Source organism: Pelophylax lessonae, assembly GCF_965119305.1.
Source record: "Pelophylax lessonae genome assembly, chromosome: 4".
Classification (NCBI taxonomy): Eukaryota; Metazoa; Chordata; class Amphibia; order Anura; family Ranidae; genus Pelophylax; species Pelophylax lessonae.
This window is the reverse complement of record NC_138771.1, coordinates 450053725-450072201: the sequence shown is the minus strand read 5'-3', so window position 1 is coordinate 450072201 and position 18477 is coordinate 450053725. Positions and strand designations below refer to the sequence as shown.

The window sequence follows — 18477 nt, the reverse complement described above, 5'->3', positions numbered from 1 at the left end:
ATTTTTCAATTTTTTTTTGAGAATGTCATATAGCAGAATGTGAAAAATATTGTTTTTTTTTTTTTCAAAATTGTCTCTTTTTTTGTTTATAGCGCAAAAAAATAAAAATCACACAGGTGATCAAATACCACCAAATGAAAACTCTATTTGTGTGGAAAAAAAAGACATAAATTTTGCTTGGGTACAGTGTCGCATGACCACGCAATTGTCAGTTAAATTAATGCAGTGCCGAATCGCAAAATAGGGCCTTGTCATTGAGCAGGAAAATTGTCCGGTCCAGAAGTGGTTAAAGCAACGGGATAAAAATGCTTGCAAAGAGAAGTGTAGCACCCTTCTAGGTAGGTGCTAGGAAAAAGGATATATTGGCCCTGTCTGCTTATCAGGGGGGCCTGATCTGTTAGCTAATCTGTCACATGCTTCCAGGTGTGGCCTGTTGAGTCTGGGTAGTCTCCTCACTGTATCCAATGAGGGACCTTGTTGAACAGTGGAGGAAACCTAGCCAATAGCACACCAGGGTTTATGACTGCCCCAGTGGGCGGGGATTGCTGCAATGCATCCTGTGATTAGGAATAAATTCTGAGGAAGCATGTGACAGAGTGTCTTTTGGTAGGAGCATTAGTCCCAGGAGGAGGTGACAGCTGTCTCTCTTCCTGCTGAAGTCTGAAGGTGGTCCAGGCGGTTGGCCTAGGGACCAGAGGTTGAGCTGGGCTGCAGAGGATTCAGAGTGTGCTGACCGAGTGGATTATTATGTCTGAAAGAAAAAAAGGAAACACAACAAAAGAAGAAAGGCTGGCTAGCCAGTGTGGAAAACATAAAATGCTGAATTTAAAAAAATCATTTTCTTTGATTTTGGGACTTGTACCCCTGTTCACCACTTTTTGAAAAGTTCACTGTTTCACAGACCCCTTGGGCCATCGGGCCAGGGTCATAAAGAAGAACTCCTGTTTATGGATCCTTTGGGTCATTGGGCCAGGATCCTTGGATTACAAATATTACACAGTTCAGTGGAACTGTCCTTGGGCCAGTGGGCCCCAACAAGACTATATGGGTGGCCGTTACAGGAATGGGCGGTGCATCCAAAGAGTGTGAAGAAAAAAAAAAGGGGGGGGGATGCTCTGGTGCTAGAGGCCCCCAAAGAAGATAACCCTGACTTGGCAGGACTATTGGTCACTCAAGCTCCAGTGACCTATCCTGTTTCAGGATGAAAAAGAGTGCTGCACTCACTCTATCTAATGACTCGGCACTAGGTAGTTAGTGATAGGGCATGGACTTGCTCATCAGGAGGATGGGGAACGTCGTGTCAAGACTACAGCAGAGAAGTCATGGAACCGGATGAGAAGACCGCCTCTGCGGAGAGGGACTTCTTATTCAAAATTTCAGATAGCCAATGTCCTAGTGATTGTGTACAGTGTGTTAACCCTTGCTTTCTCTCTACAGGATATGTCTAACCTTAGAGGTAGTCAGCGAGGCTGTATATATGTGTATATAGTTTGTTTGGTGGGGGGTGCACTTTCTTCTGCATTCCGAATTGTAAATTTGTATAGCAGATGCTTGTCTATATATTTTTGTAAATAACTTATTCTCTTGTTCATTGGTTCTTTTTCCTTTTTCCCCCTTTCCAAGTTAATGGGATACTCCTGGATTTTGGCAGAATCTTTGTAGGGGGCGGCTGCCCCAGAGCCAATGGGGGCATGGCTCATTTTTGGTGGGGGGTGGATGTAGCACCCTCCTAGGTGGGTGCTAGGAAAAAGCATATATTGGCCCTGTCTGCTTATCAAGCGGGCTTGATCTGTAAGCTAATCTGTCACATGCTTTCAGGTGTGGTCTGTTGAGTCTGGGGAGTCTCCCCACTGTATCCAATGAGGGACCTTGTTGGACAGTGGAGGAAACCTAGCCAATAGCACACCAGGGTTTATGGCTGTCCCAGTGGGCGGGGATTGCCGCAATGCAACCTGGGATTGGGAATAAATCCTGAGGGAGCATGTGACAGAGTGTTTTTTGGCGGGAGCATTAGTCCCAGGAGGAGGTGATGACTGTCTCTCTTCCTGCTGAAGTGTGAAGGTGGTCCAGGCGGTCGGCCTAGGGACCAGGGGTTGAGCTGGGCTGCAGAGGATTCAGAGTGGAGCTGCTGGGCAGAGATCTTCTGGAAAAACAGTGTCGTGAGTACTCAAGATCTGCCCAGGGGTTTGCCTAAGAGAGGGGACCACTCCAGAGAGGTCAAGAGGGATCCAGGAGCCATCTAACCAGTAGTTACAGTAAAGTGGGTGACAAGTTCTAAAGCCCTGAAGATAGGGAAGTAAAGGGGGCGCCAGGAAGGGCCCTGAAGGGTTCAGCAATACAGTTTGCACTAAAGTCAGCTACCTCAGGAAGGAGTACCTTAGGGAGCTTAAAATACTTTTTCACAGTCAGAGGTGATGTTCTAGTAAGCGGCCTAGCCGTGACCAGCGTCAGTCAGTGTTAACCAGCATCAGTGAAGCGTTAACCAGTGTCAAGCAGCATCTTTATAGAGTCCCTGCCGAATTGTGCATAGTTCAGTTGTTGGAGTATACCACTCATCCCTTCTCCCATCCAAGTTCTCAAATAAACCCTAAAAACCAAAGAAACTGGACTGGTTCTTGTTTGAGGTGCTCACACTTGAAAAACATGCTTAAAGGTACTACTGTTGCTAGCTGTAACCCAGGGGGACCCACACTCAGCAGCTCCCTTGGGAGTAGTGCTACAGAAGCATCCAATAATAAGCAATCTGTTTCTTAACTGGTCTTTGTGCATGAAAACTGACTGGTCACCATGTACGTTGAACAATCCCATTGATCTTATATTGCCAGTCCGACTGACTTGACCTATCTTTAACATAAATAATCTATTACACATATCCCCAATGCATAAACTGTACACTTTATGGTAAATATTTTTACAATCTTTGTATAACAGAAGACTTAGTGCCGGTTCACACTAGGTCGCTCCGACTTCGGGGGCGACCTGTGAAGTCGCGTGCAGCGCGACTTCGGCGCTACTTGCACGGACTTCATAACATGAATGTCTATGCAAGTCGCCTCCAGGTCGCCCCGAAGTAGTACAGGACCCTTTTCTAAGTCGGAGCGACTTGTGTCGCTCCTATTAGAACGGCTCCTGTACTACACTATGGGAGGGACGGTGCACGACTTGTCAGGCTGATCAAGTCGCCTGACAAGTCGTAATAGTGTGAACCGGCACTTAGGCCCTGTTCACACCTGAGCGTTTTTCAGCTCGTAAAACGCTCATCTTTGAAGTCTCAAAATGCCTAACAAGCAAAAGCTCATTTATTTCAATGGCCCCTGTTCACATGTGCGTTTTGTCATCTTACACCAAACGCCTGAAGCTCAAAAAAGTTTAAGAGCTTCTTTTTTGGCAGATTACAAGCGTTTTTGTTAGATCTCAATGCCTGCCTCCAAACACCTGTAAAAAAAGCCTGAAAAAACACCTGAAAAATGCCCAAAAAAATGTCTGAAAGTGATACGCTCAGGTGTGAATGGAGCCTAAACCTTTTGAGAGAAAGTGGCACAAAAATAACATAAGAAAAAATTAACACTGATGCACAGATTTTGTTTCAGACATTTTGATACATCAGGCCCATCCTTTCGATGTCTATGGCTGTCTTCAAAGACAAAGCCTCATATTGGTACCTCAGAATCTTCTTCTGATCCTAAAAACATTGCCAGATGTGTTATCATTCTCAGTAAAATAAAGGCAGGGGCTGCTATTTCTCGGTCTGGTGCTACAGCTGGGCCTTGTTGTTCTGAGGCTCCCAACACGTGTCCTGTCTGGGTCCGGTCAATTCTCTGCCTGTTAAAAATTTAGATACACAAATTATTATAAATTATACACCGCATTGATTAAATAAATTTATGATAAAAATGCATACCCAGTTTAGACTGTTTTTTTTTTTTTTTATAAAAATGTCAAGGCTGCATGGCTGGCCTCAATTTAAAGCAAACAAAGGTTTTAATCTCAAAGCAAACAAAGGTTTTAATCTCAAAGGCCTGCCACTCAATGCCCTTCAAAAAGTAGGTCACTTTATTATGCAATGTTAATGGGGCACTACTTCCCCCACTGATACCAATGATGGGACATTATCCTTCCTTCCACTGACAAAAGTGATATGGCAATATTCCTCCCTCGGACACCAAGGATGGGGCACAACTCCTCCCACTGACATCAACAATGGGGCACTATTCCTTTTCCCACTGACCAAAGATGCAAGGCCACTTTTTAATCTTACCGATCACCAAAACTGGGGCATTGTTAAGGCCCATTGATGCTGGAGCATTTTCTTCTATCTGTACACACCTTGAATCAAGTACACATGATAAAGTGGCATCTCAAGCAATACATTTAAAAATGTATTATTTGTCATGGTCCCCTACCTTTTAAGATCAAGTACTAGTGCCTCCTCAGCCACTTACAACCACTTCGAGTTCTTGCCCAGAGTGTTGCTGCTAAAGCAGGTGATGCCTCACATGACATATCACATCACCAGGAAGTCCTTCTAAACTCTAACTGGTGACACTGTCCCCAACTCCCCACTTGAGCATAGTCAGTGTCAGTGTTCCTTTGCCACTCAAGCTTCCTTTCCACCTTCAGTCTACTATCTGTTACTACAGTACTATCTGTCAGTCATTGCCAGTCAGCTACAGTGATTTTCAGTCTGCCACAGTTATTATCAGGTTTCTAATGTCACTGCCAGTTACTGTTACTACAGTGTGCTGCCAGTAATCCTGCTACCATCCATACTAGTCTATCCAGCTGCTTTCAGCTACCAGTAGTTTGCTACAATTTCTCAGTCCTCCTTCAGTTTGCTACCAGTCAGCTCTGTTTTATTCTGCCTCCTGGCCTGCTCTACAGGCATCTATCCAACTCTGCATTTGTTAGTACCTATTGGGTGACCTGGGAGTAGCCTGCAGCTAACCCATACTCCTATGAGGGGTTCCTTGGTGACCAACTATCCTTAGACTTCACACTCAGGAGAAGCAGTCATTTCCTGGTGGGGTCACACCTACAGTTGTAACAGTGAGTCAATACTGAAGCCTATGATAATAATCTTATCAAATATATATAAATATAAATATAAATATAAATATAAATATATATATATATATATATATATATATATATATATATATATATATATATATATATACTGTATATATATATATATATATACACAGTATATTACAAAATACATGTTTTTATATGATTTTTGTTTTATTTTATAGGCATATGGGGTTAGCCATATTTACTACATATGAAGGTTCAGATTTCTGCTTTACAGTGTTTGTAAAGCACTGTTTATTGGTTGTGCTGTAATGGTATTTCTCAAAATGAAAGTCTATGGGGTTGATTTACCAAAAGCAAATAGACTGTTCACTTTGCAAGGAAATTCGCCTGGAGTTTAGTGAAGGTGGTGAAATTTCACTTTGTAAAAAATACCCTATCATGTGTAAGGAAAATAAGAAAACAGTAATTCCCTCATTCACATTATAGCAGGCTATACATGGTACAAATTTATTTCCTACAACCCAGGACCAGCGTGGAACGTAAGTGCCAGGAAGTGATGTCAAAGGGGCGGGATGTATTTCAGAGCGTCAATTCGCTCCTTCTTCATGCCGATAACTCAGACACCTGACCGTGTCTTTATATACCCACTGGGGGTGAAGTCATAGGCAGGACTATGGGCGGAAACTGGAATAGCAGCAGCCACACCCCGGAATGTTGATTTATACATAAAAGGCAATGGGTAAAAGGCGATAAATAGATATAGATACTAAATAATACGAAATAAAATGTGAAATAATACACTGAGGGGAATGGAACAGTGAAATGGAATTATTGAAAATTTGAAAGAACATTAGGTAAGAAGCACAAAAACACAAAAGAACACAAAAGAAATAAAGGGGGACCAGTGGAACTACAGATGCCAGTAAGGCACATACAGAACAATGGGGGACAAAAAGAAGAAATAAAAATAATGAGGGAGAGGGCAGACAATGAATGTATAATGAACTGTATGAAAAAGTGCAAATATACATATGTATACATGTAGTATGTATATAAATTACCATAAATGAGAGCGCACATTAAAACAAGGGAAACATGATATTGTATTGGTGACAACTATAACTGGATTTTTTGCAACCAGTAATGAATAAATGGATAAATGGCACTATATGCGTGTGGAGTATATGCATATAAGCTATATGGACTTGCAGTTACAAGCACAGATACATGTTAATAAAGTCTCCACTATGTGTATGAGGGATATAGGTGAACCAGGAGGAAACACTCAAAATTACTATATAGAAATAGTGAAATTGACAGCTATAAAACAGTGTATTAACTTCCAGCTCCTCATTAAGCTCCCTGGGAGACAAAACATCCAAAGAATAAATCCAGTAGGTCTCCCTCTGGCACAGCTTCCGAAAACGCTCGGCCTGGAGGAGATCTCTGGACATGGCCTCAATAACCCAGACCCTCAAGCCTTCAGTGGACTTGGCGTGATGTTCCAAGAAGTGTCTGGGCACACTGTGTATGTCTTTGCCATTTTCGTAATGTCCTTATGGCCCGACCAACATAGAAGAGGCCACATGGACATGATAGAAAATAGACTACATATTTGGATGAGCGCATATGAAATTCCTTAATGGGGTAAGTTTTATGTTTCACGTGGGAGTTTGCTAGGTGTCAACTTACTTTTGATACTGGGGGCTTTTTTATAAGTGAACTTGATAAGACAGAAAGGAGATGCTGATCCTGTTTCAAAAGGGGCCAGTGTTTCACTTTTATCATGTTTCCCTTGTTTTAATGTGCGCCCTCTGCTGGTCATTTATATACATACTACACGTATACATATGTTTTAAATTTGCTAGGTGCATATGTGTATTTGCACATTTTCATACAGTCCTTTATATATTCATTGTCTGCCCTATCCCTCATTATTTGTTTTCTGCTTCCCCCCCCCCCATTGTTCCATATGTGCCTTACTGGCATCTGTAGTTCCACTGGCCCCCCTTCATTCTTTTGTGTTGTTTGTGCCACTAACCTGATGTTACTTCAAATTTTCAATATTTGAATTTCTCTCTACCATTCCCCTTCAGTATGTATTTTTTCACATATAATTTTATAAAGTATTATCTAGTATATATATCTTTTTATCGCCTTTTATCCATTGCCTTTTATGTATAAATCAACATTCCGGTGTGTGGCTGCTGCTATCCCAGTTCCCGCCTATAGTTCCGTCTATGACCTCGCCCCCAGTGGGTATAAAAAGACACGGTCATGTGTCTGAGTTATCGACATGAAGAAGGAGCCAATTGACACATGGAAACGTGTCCCACCCCTTTGACATCACTTTCTGACATTTGCGTTCCAGGCTGCTTCTGGGCACCTTCCGCTGACGTCACATCCGGGTCCTGCTTTCCACACTGGTCCTGGCAGCGCAACCGTCCTTCCTGGCCCTTTCTTCTGCAGCCCCCCTCTGCTGGTTGGTTGGGATCTCCACCATCAGGCTGCACATTGGACCACTCCTGGGACCACCTGTCACTGGAATCCCTGCCACATCCTATGATGGTCCTTGGATTTTGGATCCCTCTATGTGGCTAGGCTGTAAAATGTCTTTCACATGTAGTATCACCATTCTCAGGAGGAGTAGTAGAATGTGTATTGGGGTGTAATTCTACGTATGCCCATGCTTGATTATTAATTGACAACTTTACTGCATTTTCCAAACACTTTTGGCAAAAATTACAATTTCAAAAGACACACTATGCCTTTTAGAAAATACCTTGGGGTGTTTGCTTTTCAAAATGTGGTCATTTTGTGGGTGTCCTGGCACCCCAGAGACTCAAGACATATGATAGGTATTAATGAAATTAGACATGTCATTTATGATCCTTGAGAGAAGGTGCTCTCTTGGTTTTGGGCCCCTCTATACCTCAAAGCTATGAAAAAGTTTAACACATGTAGTATCCTCTTAGTTGGGAGAAGCAGCAAAATGTGTTTTGGGGTGTAATTGTAAGTATGTCTGTACTGCGTGTGAAAAATACCTTCCTAAAATGACAACTTTGTGAAAAAAATACATTTTATTAAATTCCTTCATTTTCAAAAAAATGTGTCAAAATTACTTATAGAAACTCACCCCATCTCTTACTAAACACCTTTAACTTTGTACTTTCCAAAAATTGGTTATTTGGGGCGTATTTTGGGGTCTCAGGAAATGAGCAAGGCAGTAACAACGTTTTTTTCTTGTCATTTACTTCTATTTGATGAGATGATGCTGGGAAAGAGGAGGCCGGGTTTTGCCCTGATGTATTGCTGCTACAACTGAAAAAGACCTGCACCTAGCAAAAGGTGCAAATAAGGTATTTTCCTTCGCTGTCTGAGATCTTTTTTGGCAAGCAGATTTTTAAGTCTATACCACCACCAGATCAGAGAGAAGAGAGATCCAGTTTCAGATAAAAAGCAAAGAGGCAAATACCAAGACCAAGTGCATAATGCTATCTGAGGCCTTGTTAAGGGTCTTTTGTCCACATCTTGCTCTGATAACAGCACTGTCCCCAAGACAGGAGTTCAGAAAAATTTTTCCAGAGGGGGCACAGACAGCAAAAAAAAGATGATAGAAATTACAATCTTCTTTTACACTACTAAAAATGAAAATGTTTTTTTATTGCTAACTGTGTTCTTTTTGCAGATTTTCCATCACTTACTGCCTGGTGACAAGGATTTCACAGGAGCAGGCAATAAATCTTCCCCTTACAGTTATAAAAAGCTGGCAAACTTTGTACCTTTCACAATCCAATTGAAACGTTAAAAAAAAAAAAAAAAAAAAAAAGGTTTTGCTGGAAATACACTCTATTCTGTAATACATAACACCCTATATAGTTAGCCTCACCCGTGTTCTTAAAGTGGAAATAATGCCTAACACTATCTATTCCTAAAAAAACTTCCTCCCCCTCCTCATACCTATCCTGCCTAAACTGTATAAAAAAAGATCTGTATACTTACCTATTTTTGATCTGCTCTGGTCCAGTCCTGTGATCCAATTTGGGCTTCCCTGTGTCAGCAAGGAGGGAACGCTAACAATGGCTGAGCCACGGCCTGGAATTCCCAACCATTGTCAAGCACTCCCTGAGCAGATTAAAAATAATTAAGTAAACAGATCTTTTTTTATGTAGATTATGCAGGATAGGTAGGAGGAAGGGTGTGGTGACATTTTTTAGAATAGGTAGACTTAGGCTTTTCTTCTACCTACATTCTAAATAAGTGATAGCAGGCAGTACCATTAAAAGTATGCTTGGTACTGGAACTATATTTATTACACATGCAATGTCTGTTTGTTTGTCCGCAATTATTATGTCCCTTCCTTGCTGTAGCTAGGGGATGCTCTATATCGTTAGTCCCACCCTTGTTCTTCATGCTTTAACATATATACATTCACATATTAACATTCATTACATATACTGCATTCTGCTGGAGCTAGAAACACTATGATTTTTGTTACCTATGTGATGCTCATCTGTTATGATTTGCACACTTTTTTTTTTTGATTAAAAAGCTTTCTCTTTTTGCAAAATGTAATTTGGATCAAGTAATTGTCTGCCAAGCAACTGTGACTGTAAGTTAAGCTATCTCACCACAACTGGATAAGTATAAAGATCCCACTTTCAGTACTTAAATTGCACAAGCAGAACAGGAACACACCAGATACCACCAGGAGCCACTACAGCAGTGTTTTTATTTTTGGGGTGTTCACATCTTTGCCAAAATAATCCTTTCTTTACCCCCCCCCCCAAAAAAAAAATACCATCATAAGTCATGGCAAAATTCAAATAAAACTTACTGTATTCTTTGAAATCCTTCCAGTGACATATGATCAATCCCTCCAACATTCGCACCACAATCCAGACACTGACTGGTCTGCATTGGTTGACCACACTGTTGTAAAGAAAATTAATTTAACCAAATGATACTAAGAGGCCTATTTGAAACAGAGAACAGGTATATAAATATTAAAATTATATTTTGGTTAAAAATACAGTAAAATCATTATTAGCAGACTCAAACACAACATACCATACAATATTTCTGCTAAATCTAAAAGTTAACACTGTATTGAGTACAGGTCTGTATGTGTTTGAATGAGGTCTTGGGACTCATTTACGTGGGCGCTGTGGCCTGTATAGTGTGAATAAACATTTATTTTATGTGGCTGGAGCTGTGTGCAGGCAGCCTATGTTATGATATGGGGGAGCAGCATATGTACAAAAACAGCTGCAGCTCCTAGTTTGACAGGTGTGTGTGTACTTGTGTATGGCCCCAAACACAGACAATGTACATTCAGAGTCACTCGCCTGAGTCTGAACCCCTGTCAAATGTGTTCATCCAGTCGCTGCACCCCCCCAAACTAACAGGCGGCTTCAGCCGCACAAACAATCTCTTTACAATGCATGGGTCAGAGAACCCGTGTGAATGAGTCCTTAATTGTTTTTTAGTAATTTTGTTATACAGTTTTTTTATTATTATTTTATCATTTTTAAAACTATTTTTCTTTACAATGTTTAATTATTTTTTACAATTATTTTTTACAATGCTGTTGGGGTGCTTTGATATAGTTAACAGCCCCACCCACTCTCTATCCTGAAACGATCATCTGTGCCATCCAGAGGCTGACAGGAGGGGGATGAGGGGAAGCTGTCAGCGCTACGGGGAAAGGGGCATCAGATTGTGTATAGGGAGGATGATCAGTGTGGCATGGGGACAATTATTTTAACCATTTCCCTCTGTGGCTCTCCCTACAGCAGCTGAAAGCTGGTGGAAGGGAGAGGAGGAGAAGCTAGCTTGCAGTTGCTACAGGGAGAGCCACACAGGAAGAATAGCTCCAGTAATTGTCCCCCTGCTACATCGATCACCCTCCATTTTCACAATCCAATTCCCCCTGCTTGTTAGCTGCCCAAGCCCCCTTGTTAAACTGATGGGGCCCAGGCCCCATACAGGAGGGCCAGCATTACCCCCTTATTGGCAGCCCTGGGTGACAACACAGAAAGTGAGGGGAAAACTCCCTAATGGTTATAAAAACAGTCATAAAAACTGACCAGGCTTTAAACTTTCCCCATGTTGTCCAAAATTAAAAAATAACTTTAGTTGTGCTTTAAAAGCAATGAATTTCAAAAGCAGGAACCTTACCTTTGATAAGTGTTTCATGACTCTGTCATAAATATAAAAAGAATCAAAGTGCATACCATGCAAAGAAGAATTTTTTAAAACGTTTCCCACTGCCTGCATCACCAAATGCTGATCTATTGACGAGGAATTGTCTTCTGAAGTCTGCTAGGAAACTGACACTTCTGGAAGTGATAATCTCTATGTTCCCCTCATTGCAAGCTGGTTCCTTCCATTGACCTTCACCTCAGTACAGGACTCAGTAGTGACATAGAGGTCGTTGAATACACCAGCAAATGCTTTGAGGAGACAAGAGATTGAAACTACTGGAAGTAACTTCAATTAAGTGCAATGCTTCAATGAAAATGATTAATGTATATACCCTATTAATGCAAGCAAATCATGAAATCAAATATAAGATACTGTCTGTAATTCAAAAGACAGTGCCCAAATGTGAACAATCAGATACTCAAAAAAAAATAGTAAAGTGCAATGTCCAAAGTCCATTAATGCAATGAAAGTGTGTAAAATATCATACAGTAGTGTTCTTCATGCATAATGTCTTTATGTGCAAGAAACAATCTTCCAATCCTCACCCGTGCTCTTCCCTTCACACCTGGTGATGTGCAAATTGCTCACCTTACATATAGACCAAATAAATATGGGAGGTTTATAAATGCTTGGCTAGTAGGTGGATCACATCCATCCCCAAGCATTGCCACCCAGACTGAAGCTTGATAATATGCAAAGGGTTAAGCACTAAAGCCTCCTCAGATGAAACAAGGGCTCAAAGAACATAAAAAATCCAGAATAGTGCTCACTGTTCCCTATTATTAAACTGCCATAGCACCTTTAAAACTAGTCACATTAAAAACAAAGAGGAACCTCATTTAAAATATCCCTGACAAGTGCAATGTACTTATCCAGATCAAGTTGTTACATAGCCAGGTATTGCTCTGTGAGGGACACCTAAGGTTGGTTACTCCCAGTGTGATGACATCTTCTAGTTGACTCTGTCTGATGTGTTGCATGCATACAAGACTTTCTCAAAGGCTTGGAGGCCTGACATGATGCTCATGCTCAAATAAACTTTCAGGATGGTTACCATTACGAGGATCATAGAAGAGCCTTCTAACTAGGGATGATCGAACGGTTCGGGTCCACCATCGGTTCGGCCCGAACATTGGGTGTTCGAGGTTCGGCCGAATTTAGAACTTTTTGCCCAAAAAGTTCGGAATTCGGCAACCAGAACCGCCCAAAATGCAATGCTTCAGGAAATGGGCTTTAAAAGCCCGTGATTGGACCAGAACCATTAGCAAAAGCCAATTGAGGGGGCAGAAGAATGCTAGGAATGTGATTGGAGTGACTAGGGGGTCCCTAGACCAATCATTAGTGAATACGCCCCCCAGTATATAAGATCGCCCCCGCCATATTCCCAGCATTGTTATACTGGACATGGAAGAGAGTGGAAGCAGTTCTGTTAATTTTACTTTAAAAGTGTCATTTAGCTATTTTTAGTGTGAGGAAAGGGATATCTAGTGTAGTTAGAGTGCTCCTTTACACTTAAGTTAGCTTCAAAAATTTAGTTTCTGTAGGGAAAGTGTTAAGTGTCAGGGGACCGTAGTGTAGTGTAGGGTTAACTGACAGTGACTGCTATGGCAGGGTGACAAAACCCTTCCATAGCAGGGTGACCGCTATAGAGAAATGATCATTTCTCTGCTTCGGGACAGGAATGTGGCTTCTCACCAGCAAGCATTTTTTAATGCTGCAGGGGCTGCCACTGCCAGTGCTTTTTTGAGGACATGTTTGATGTCAGACATGACATCTGAATATGTGTATAGGGGGAATATATAGACATATATGTCTGAATATATACCCCTAGACATATATAGGTGTGATAGTAGCAGAAATAAATGCTTGCGCTAATGAAATCATTTACAGTAATATATTTCTGCTACTATCACACCTATATATGTCTAGGGGTATATATTCAGACATATATGCCTATATATACCCCCTATACACATGTTCAGATGTTTTGCCTGCCTCAAAAGAACCCCAAAAAATGCCAAAAAAACGCTAGTGTCAAAAAAAAAAAATGCCCAGGTGTGTTTTTGCTGGCATTTTTTGGGGGGTTTTGGAGGCAGGCAAAACATCAGAACTTGTGCACAGTACCACTATACACAAGTTCAGATGTTTTGCCTGCCTCAAAAGAACCCCAAAAAATGCCAAAAAAAACGCTAGCGTTAAAAAAAAAATGCCCAGGTGTGTTTTTGCTGGCATTTTTTGGGGGGTTTTGGAGGCAGGCAAAACATCAGAACTTGTGCACAGTACCACTATACACAAGTTCAGATGTTTTGCCTGCCTCAAAAGAACCCCAAAAAATGCCAAAAAAAACGCTAGCGTCAAAAAAAAAATGCCCAGGTGTGTTTTTGCTGGCATTTTTTGGGGGGTTTTGGAGGCAGGCAAAACATCAGAACTTGTGCACAGTACCACTATACACAAGTTCAGATGTTTTTCCTGACTGCAAAGAACCCAAAAAAATGCCTGCTATTAAACCGGCAAGGTGTTACAGCAGAGAAGCCATATTCCTGTGCTTAAAGTTTTCTAATACAAACGATCTTTTTTTTTATGGTTCTGGACATGCTACAGAGCTGAAACTTCACAGGTACACCTTTTAGACCCCCCAGACACAAAATCACACAAAAAAAAGTTCTTAAAAATTGTCATTTTTGATAAAAAAGCCAATTATTGAAAAATTAAAAAAAAAAAAAAAAAAAAAAAGAGATTTTTTGATTTTTACTTTGGATTTAGTATCTGGGGGGTCTAAAAAGTGTACATGTGAAGTTTCAGCTCTGTAGCATGTCCAGAACCCCCCAAAAATTAGCATTTTCTTATAATTTTTATTAGAACAGGAATACGGCTTCTCTACGGCGCTTTTTCTTGCATTTATCGGGCATTTTTGGAGGCAGGCATGACTTTTTTTGGATTTAGTGTCTGGGGGGTCTAAAAAGTGTACCTATGAAGTTTCAGCTCTGTAGCATGTCCAGAACCAGAAAAAAAGATAATTTTTCAGTAGAGCAGGGATGGTGGGACCCCTCTTTTACACTTATATGATCTTTTTTTGGGGTTCTGGACATGCTACAGAGCTGAAACTTCACAGGTACACCTTTTAGACCCCCCAGACACAAAATCACACAAAAAAAGTTCTTAAAAATTGTCATTTTTGATAAAAAAGCCAATTATTGAAAAATTAAAAAAAAAAAAAAAAAAAAAGAGATTTTTTGATTTTTACTTTGGATTTAGTATCTGGGGGGTCTAAAAGGTGTGCATGTGAAGTTTCAGGTCTGTAGCATGTCCAGAACCAGAAAAAAAAAGATCGTTTGTATTAGAAAACTTTAAGCACAGGAATATGGCTTCTCTGCTGTAACACCTTGCCGGTTTAATAGCAGGCATTTTTTTGGGTTCTTTGCAGTCAGGAAAAACATCTGAACTTGTGTATAGTGGTACTGTGCACAAGTTCTGATGTTTTGCCTGCCTCCAAAACCCCCCAAAAAATGCCAGCAAAAACACACCTGGGCATTTTTTTTTTGACGCTAGCGTTTTTTTTGGCATTTTTTGGGGTTCTTTTGAGGCAGGCAAAACATCTGAACATGTGTATAGGGTGTATATATAGGCATATATGTCTGAATATATACCCCGAGACATATATAGGTGTGATAGTAGCAGAAATATATTACTGTAAATGATTTCATTAGCGCAAGCATTTATTTCTGCTACTATCACACCTATATATGTCTAGGGGTATATATTCAGACATATATGTCTATATATCCCCCCTATACACATGTTCAGATGTTTTGCCTGCCTCAAAAGAACCCCAAAAAATGCCAAAAAAAAACGCTAGCGTCAAAAAAAAAAATGCCCAGGTGTGTTTTTGCTGGCATTTTTTGGGGAATTTTGGAGGCAGGCAAAACATCAGAACTTGTGCACAGTACTACTATACACAAGTTCAGATGTTTTTCCTGACTGCAAAGAACCCAAAAAAATGCCTGCTATTAAACCGGCAAGGTGTTACAGCAGAGAAGCCATATTCCTGTGCTTAAAGTTTTCTAATACAAACGATCTTTTTTTTCTGGTTCTGGACATGCTACAGAGCTGAAACTTCACATGCACACCTTTTAGACCCCCCAGATACTAAATCCAAAGTAAAAATCAAAAAATCTCTTTTTTTTTTTTTTTTTTTTTTTTTTTTTAATTTTTCAATAATTGGCTTTTTTATCAAAAATGACAATTTTTAAGAACTTTTTTTGTGTGATTTTGTGTCTGGGGGGTCTAAAAGGTGTACCTGTGAAGTTTCAGCTCTGTAGCATGTCCAGAACCCCAAAAAAAGATCATATAAGTGTAAAAGAGGGGTCCCACCATCCCTGCTCTACTGAAAAATTATCTTTTTTTCTGGTTCTGGACATGCTACAGAGCTGAAACTTCACAGGTACACTTTTTAGACCCCCCAGACACTAAATCCAAAAAAAGTCATGCCTGCCTCCAAAAATGCCCGATAAATGCAAGAAAAAGCGCCGTAGAGAAGCCGTATTCCTGTTCTAATAAAAATTATAAGAAAATGCTAATTTTTGGGGGGTTCTGGACATGCTACAGACCTGAAACTTCACATGCACACCTTTTAGACCCCCCAGATACTAAATCCAAAGTAAAAATCAAAAAATCTCTTTTTTTTTTTTAATTTTTCAATAATTGGCTTTTTTATCAAAAATGACAATTTTTAAGAACTTTTTTTGTGTGATTTTGTGTCTGGGGGGTCTAAAAGGTGTACCTGTGAAGTTTCAGCTCTGTAGCATGTCCAGAACCAGAAAAAAAGATCATATAGGTGTTAAAGTTAAAGGAGGCTCCCGAACCACATCCCTGTTCTACTGAAAAATTATCTTTTTTTTTTTCATGGTTCTGGACATGCTACAGAGCTGAAACTTCACATGCACACCTTTTAGACCCCCCAGATACTAAATCCAAAGTAAAAATCAAAAAAATCTCTTTTTTTTTTTTTTTTTAATTTTTCAATAATTGGCTTTTTTATCAAAAATGACAATTTTTAAGAACTTTTTTTTGTGTGATTAATAGTCCCTGGGGCATGACCCAGAACCCTAGGCACTTTTTAGGGGCATTTATTGGGTTTTAGGGCTTAAAAATGGTGTTTTTTGATTACAGAAGTTCGGGTCCCATTGATTTCAATGGGGTTCTGAAATCCGAACCGAACTTTCGTGAAGTTCGGGTGTTCTGGTCGAACCGAACTTTTCAAAAGTTCGATCATCCCTACTTCTAACTAGACACAAAGTCATCTAAGCTTACATGCACCTAATCATAAAAAAGTTACAAATAAAATAATTATTAGACATATAGAATATATATGTAGATATTATTCCTAATTAAATGTGCTCCTAAAGATAATATGTAACCACTGCAACCCACTCAGGTTCCATCTAGTGATAAAACAAAAGCACGGCTTCTTATTGCAAAAAAAAAAATTATTATAAATCCAGAATGGCTAATAAACTATAATCCCTCACCCTAGAAACACAAACTCCAGACAACATGGACAGCATTACATATCAGCCTAAAAGCTAAATGAAAGATTTGGAAACACAGAAAGAGAGAAATTACTGACAGCATCAATTTAAACATGAGCAAATTCCAGGAAAAAAAATATGATAAATATAACAAAAATCAAAAATAGCAGCAAAGAAGGAAAGAGAATATAAAAATGGCCTAACATATAAAAATATTCCAACATAGATTAATGGGGATAAACTGCAGTGAGGGCCACAGCCCAGGTAAAATGTTGATCAAAAACCTTTGATCTAAGCAGTGGAAATCTAAAAGGAACTCAATAAATACTGTAATACCATTAAAAATCATCACAGATCACCGATAACACAGTGGAGGTTGAACTCAACATTCACACCCCTAGCTAGGGACTAGAACTTGTGTATCACAAATCCACTTAGATTCATATTTACTAAGTTGCCTCAGGAAGTTGCCCCCATGCAAATGTCTCATAACTTTCTCTAAGTTATTGAAATAAATACTAAAGTGGTGTGACACATTTGGGTGGATCTACTAGGCATAGAGACTGTGCACTTTGAAACTGCAGTTGTACTCTGCAAAAGCAGTTGCTCCAGATCTTAGTAAATGTGGCAAAGCTTCACCTTGCAAAGAATAACCAATCACATGCAAGGAAAACTGCCTTTAGTAAATCCACCCCATTATGTTTTCTACACCTTTTTTTATTGTTGCATGCTACCTCAGTCTTACTTGTAAGGATCAGAAAGTATGTCCCATGTACTGGAAGCCACCGGGACATTCCAGCATGTACAGGCATACCCCGCTTTAAGTACACTCACTTTACATACACTCGCAAGTAAGGACACAGCTTGTTCAGCTTGGCATGACACTACTCCCGGTTTTTAACATTGGCGTTTATAGGAAATCTTGGTCAGCTTGACATGGCACTGCTCCCAAACCATAAGTGACAGGGATACGAAACTTAGGGAGCACCGAGAGGGGACCCAGCACTACAACATATCCGTTTTGTGGCCAGCCAGCTTGCCCTAGGTAATATACCATGCCATAGTCCTGGATCCCCTTAACATGCTCCCCAAGCTTGGTGTCCTTATCACATGGTTTGGGAGCAATGCCATGTCAAGCTAGTGTATTTACATGCATTGAGAAATTAAAAAAGGTATTGCTTCACTTTAAGTACATTTTCGTTTTACATACATGCTCTGGTCCCATTGTGTACTTAAAAGTGGGGTATGCCTGTAATTGTAACGTAATGTTTTTTTTGGGAAGGTCAATAACACTTTTGAGTAACATATGCACTTATGCACGTTGATGAGTATTTTTAATAGTACATATATGTGTTTCTAAGTTTAACTTATTTTTTATTTAATGGTTATTATACATTGAATTTCAGCACAGTATATATGTTTTGTATGCATTACTTGGGTTTATACATTAATTATTTTCATTGAGGCTCTGTACTTTTTTGAAGATAAATGGAAACTCCAGTCAAAAATGACATTTTTCCTACTAATAGTATGTTAAATATCTTTATCTTTGATATTATTCATTTTCTGGCTAGTTGCTTGTGTTGCTTAGAAAGTCTTATCTAAGCTAGACAATCAGCTTCTTCCTGTTCTTCACCGACAACGCTATCTCCCTTTATTTGAATTTGCTAAGCTATCTTTCACTTTCTGAAAAGGTTGTCAATCTTTT

The 18477-nt window shown here is 39.9% G+C and overlaps 1 protein-coding gene across 1 annotated transcript in view; it reads right to left on the bottom strand.

Moving 5' to 3' along the window:
- LOC309552694 (E3 ubiquitin-protein ligase RNF213-like) overlaps positions 1 to 18477 on the bottom strand; it is a gene marked incomplete at its 5' end in the record, with an annotated part of 1269694 nt that overhangs the window by 79857 nt on the left and 1171360 nt on the right. The window contains 2 exons of the mRNA XM_082253620.1: positions 3663 to 3822; positions 9872 to 9966. Of these exons, the coding sequence (XP_082109746.1) occupies positions 3663 to 3822; positions 9872 to 9966 (255 nt within the window). The remainder of the gene's footprint in view (positions 1 to 3662; positions 3823 to 9871; positions 9967 to 18477) is intronic.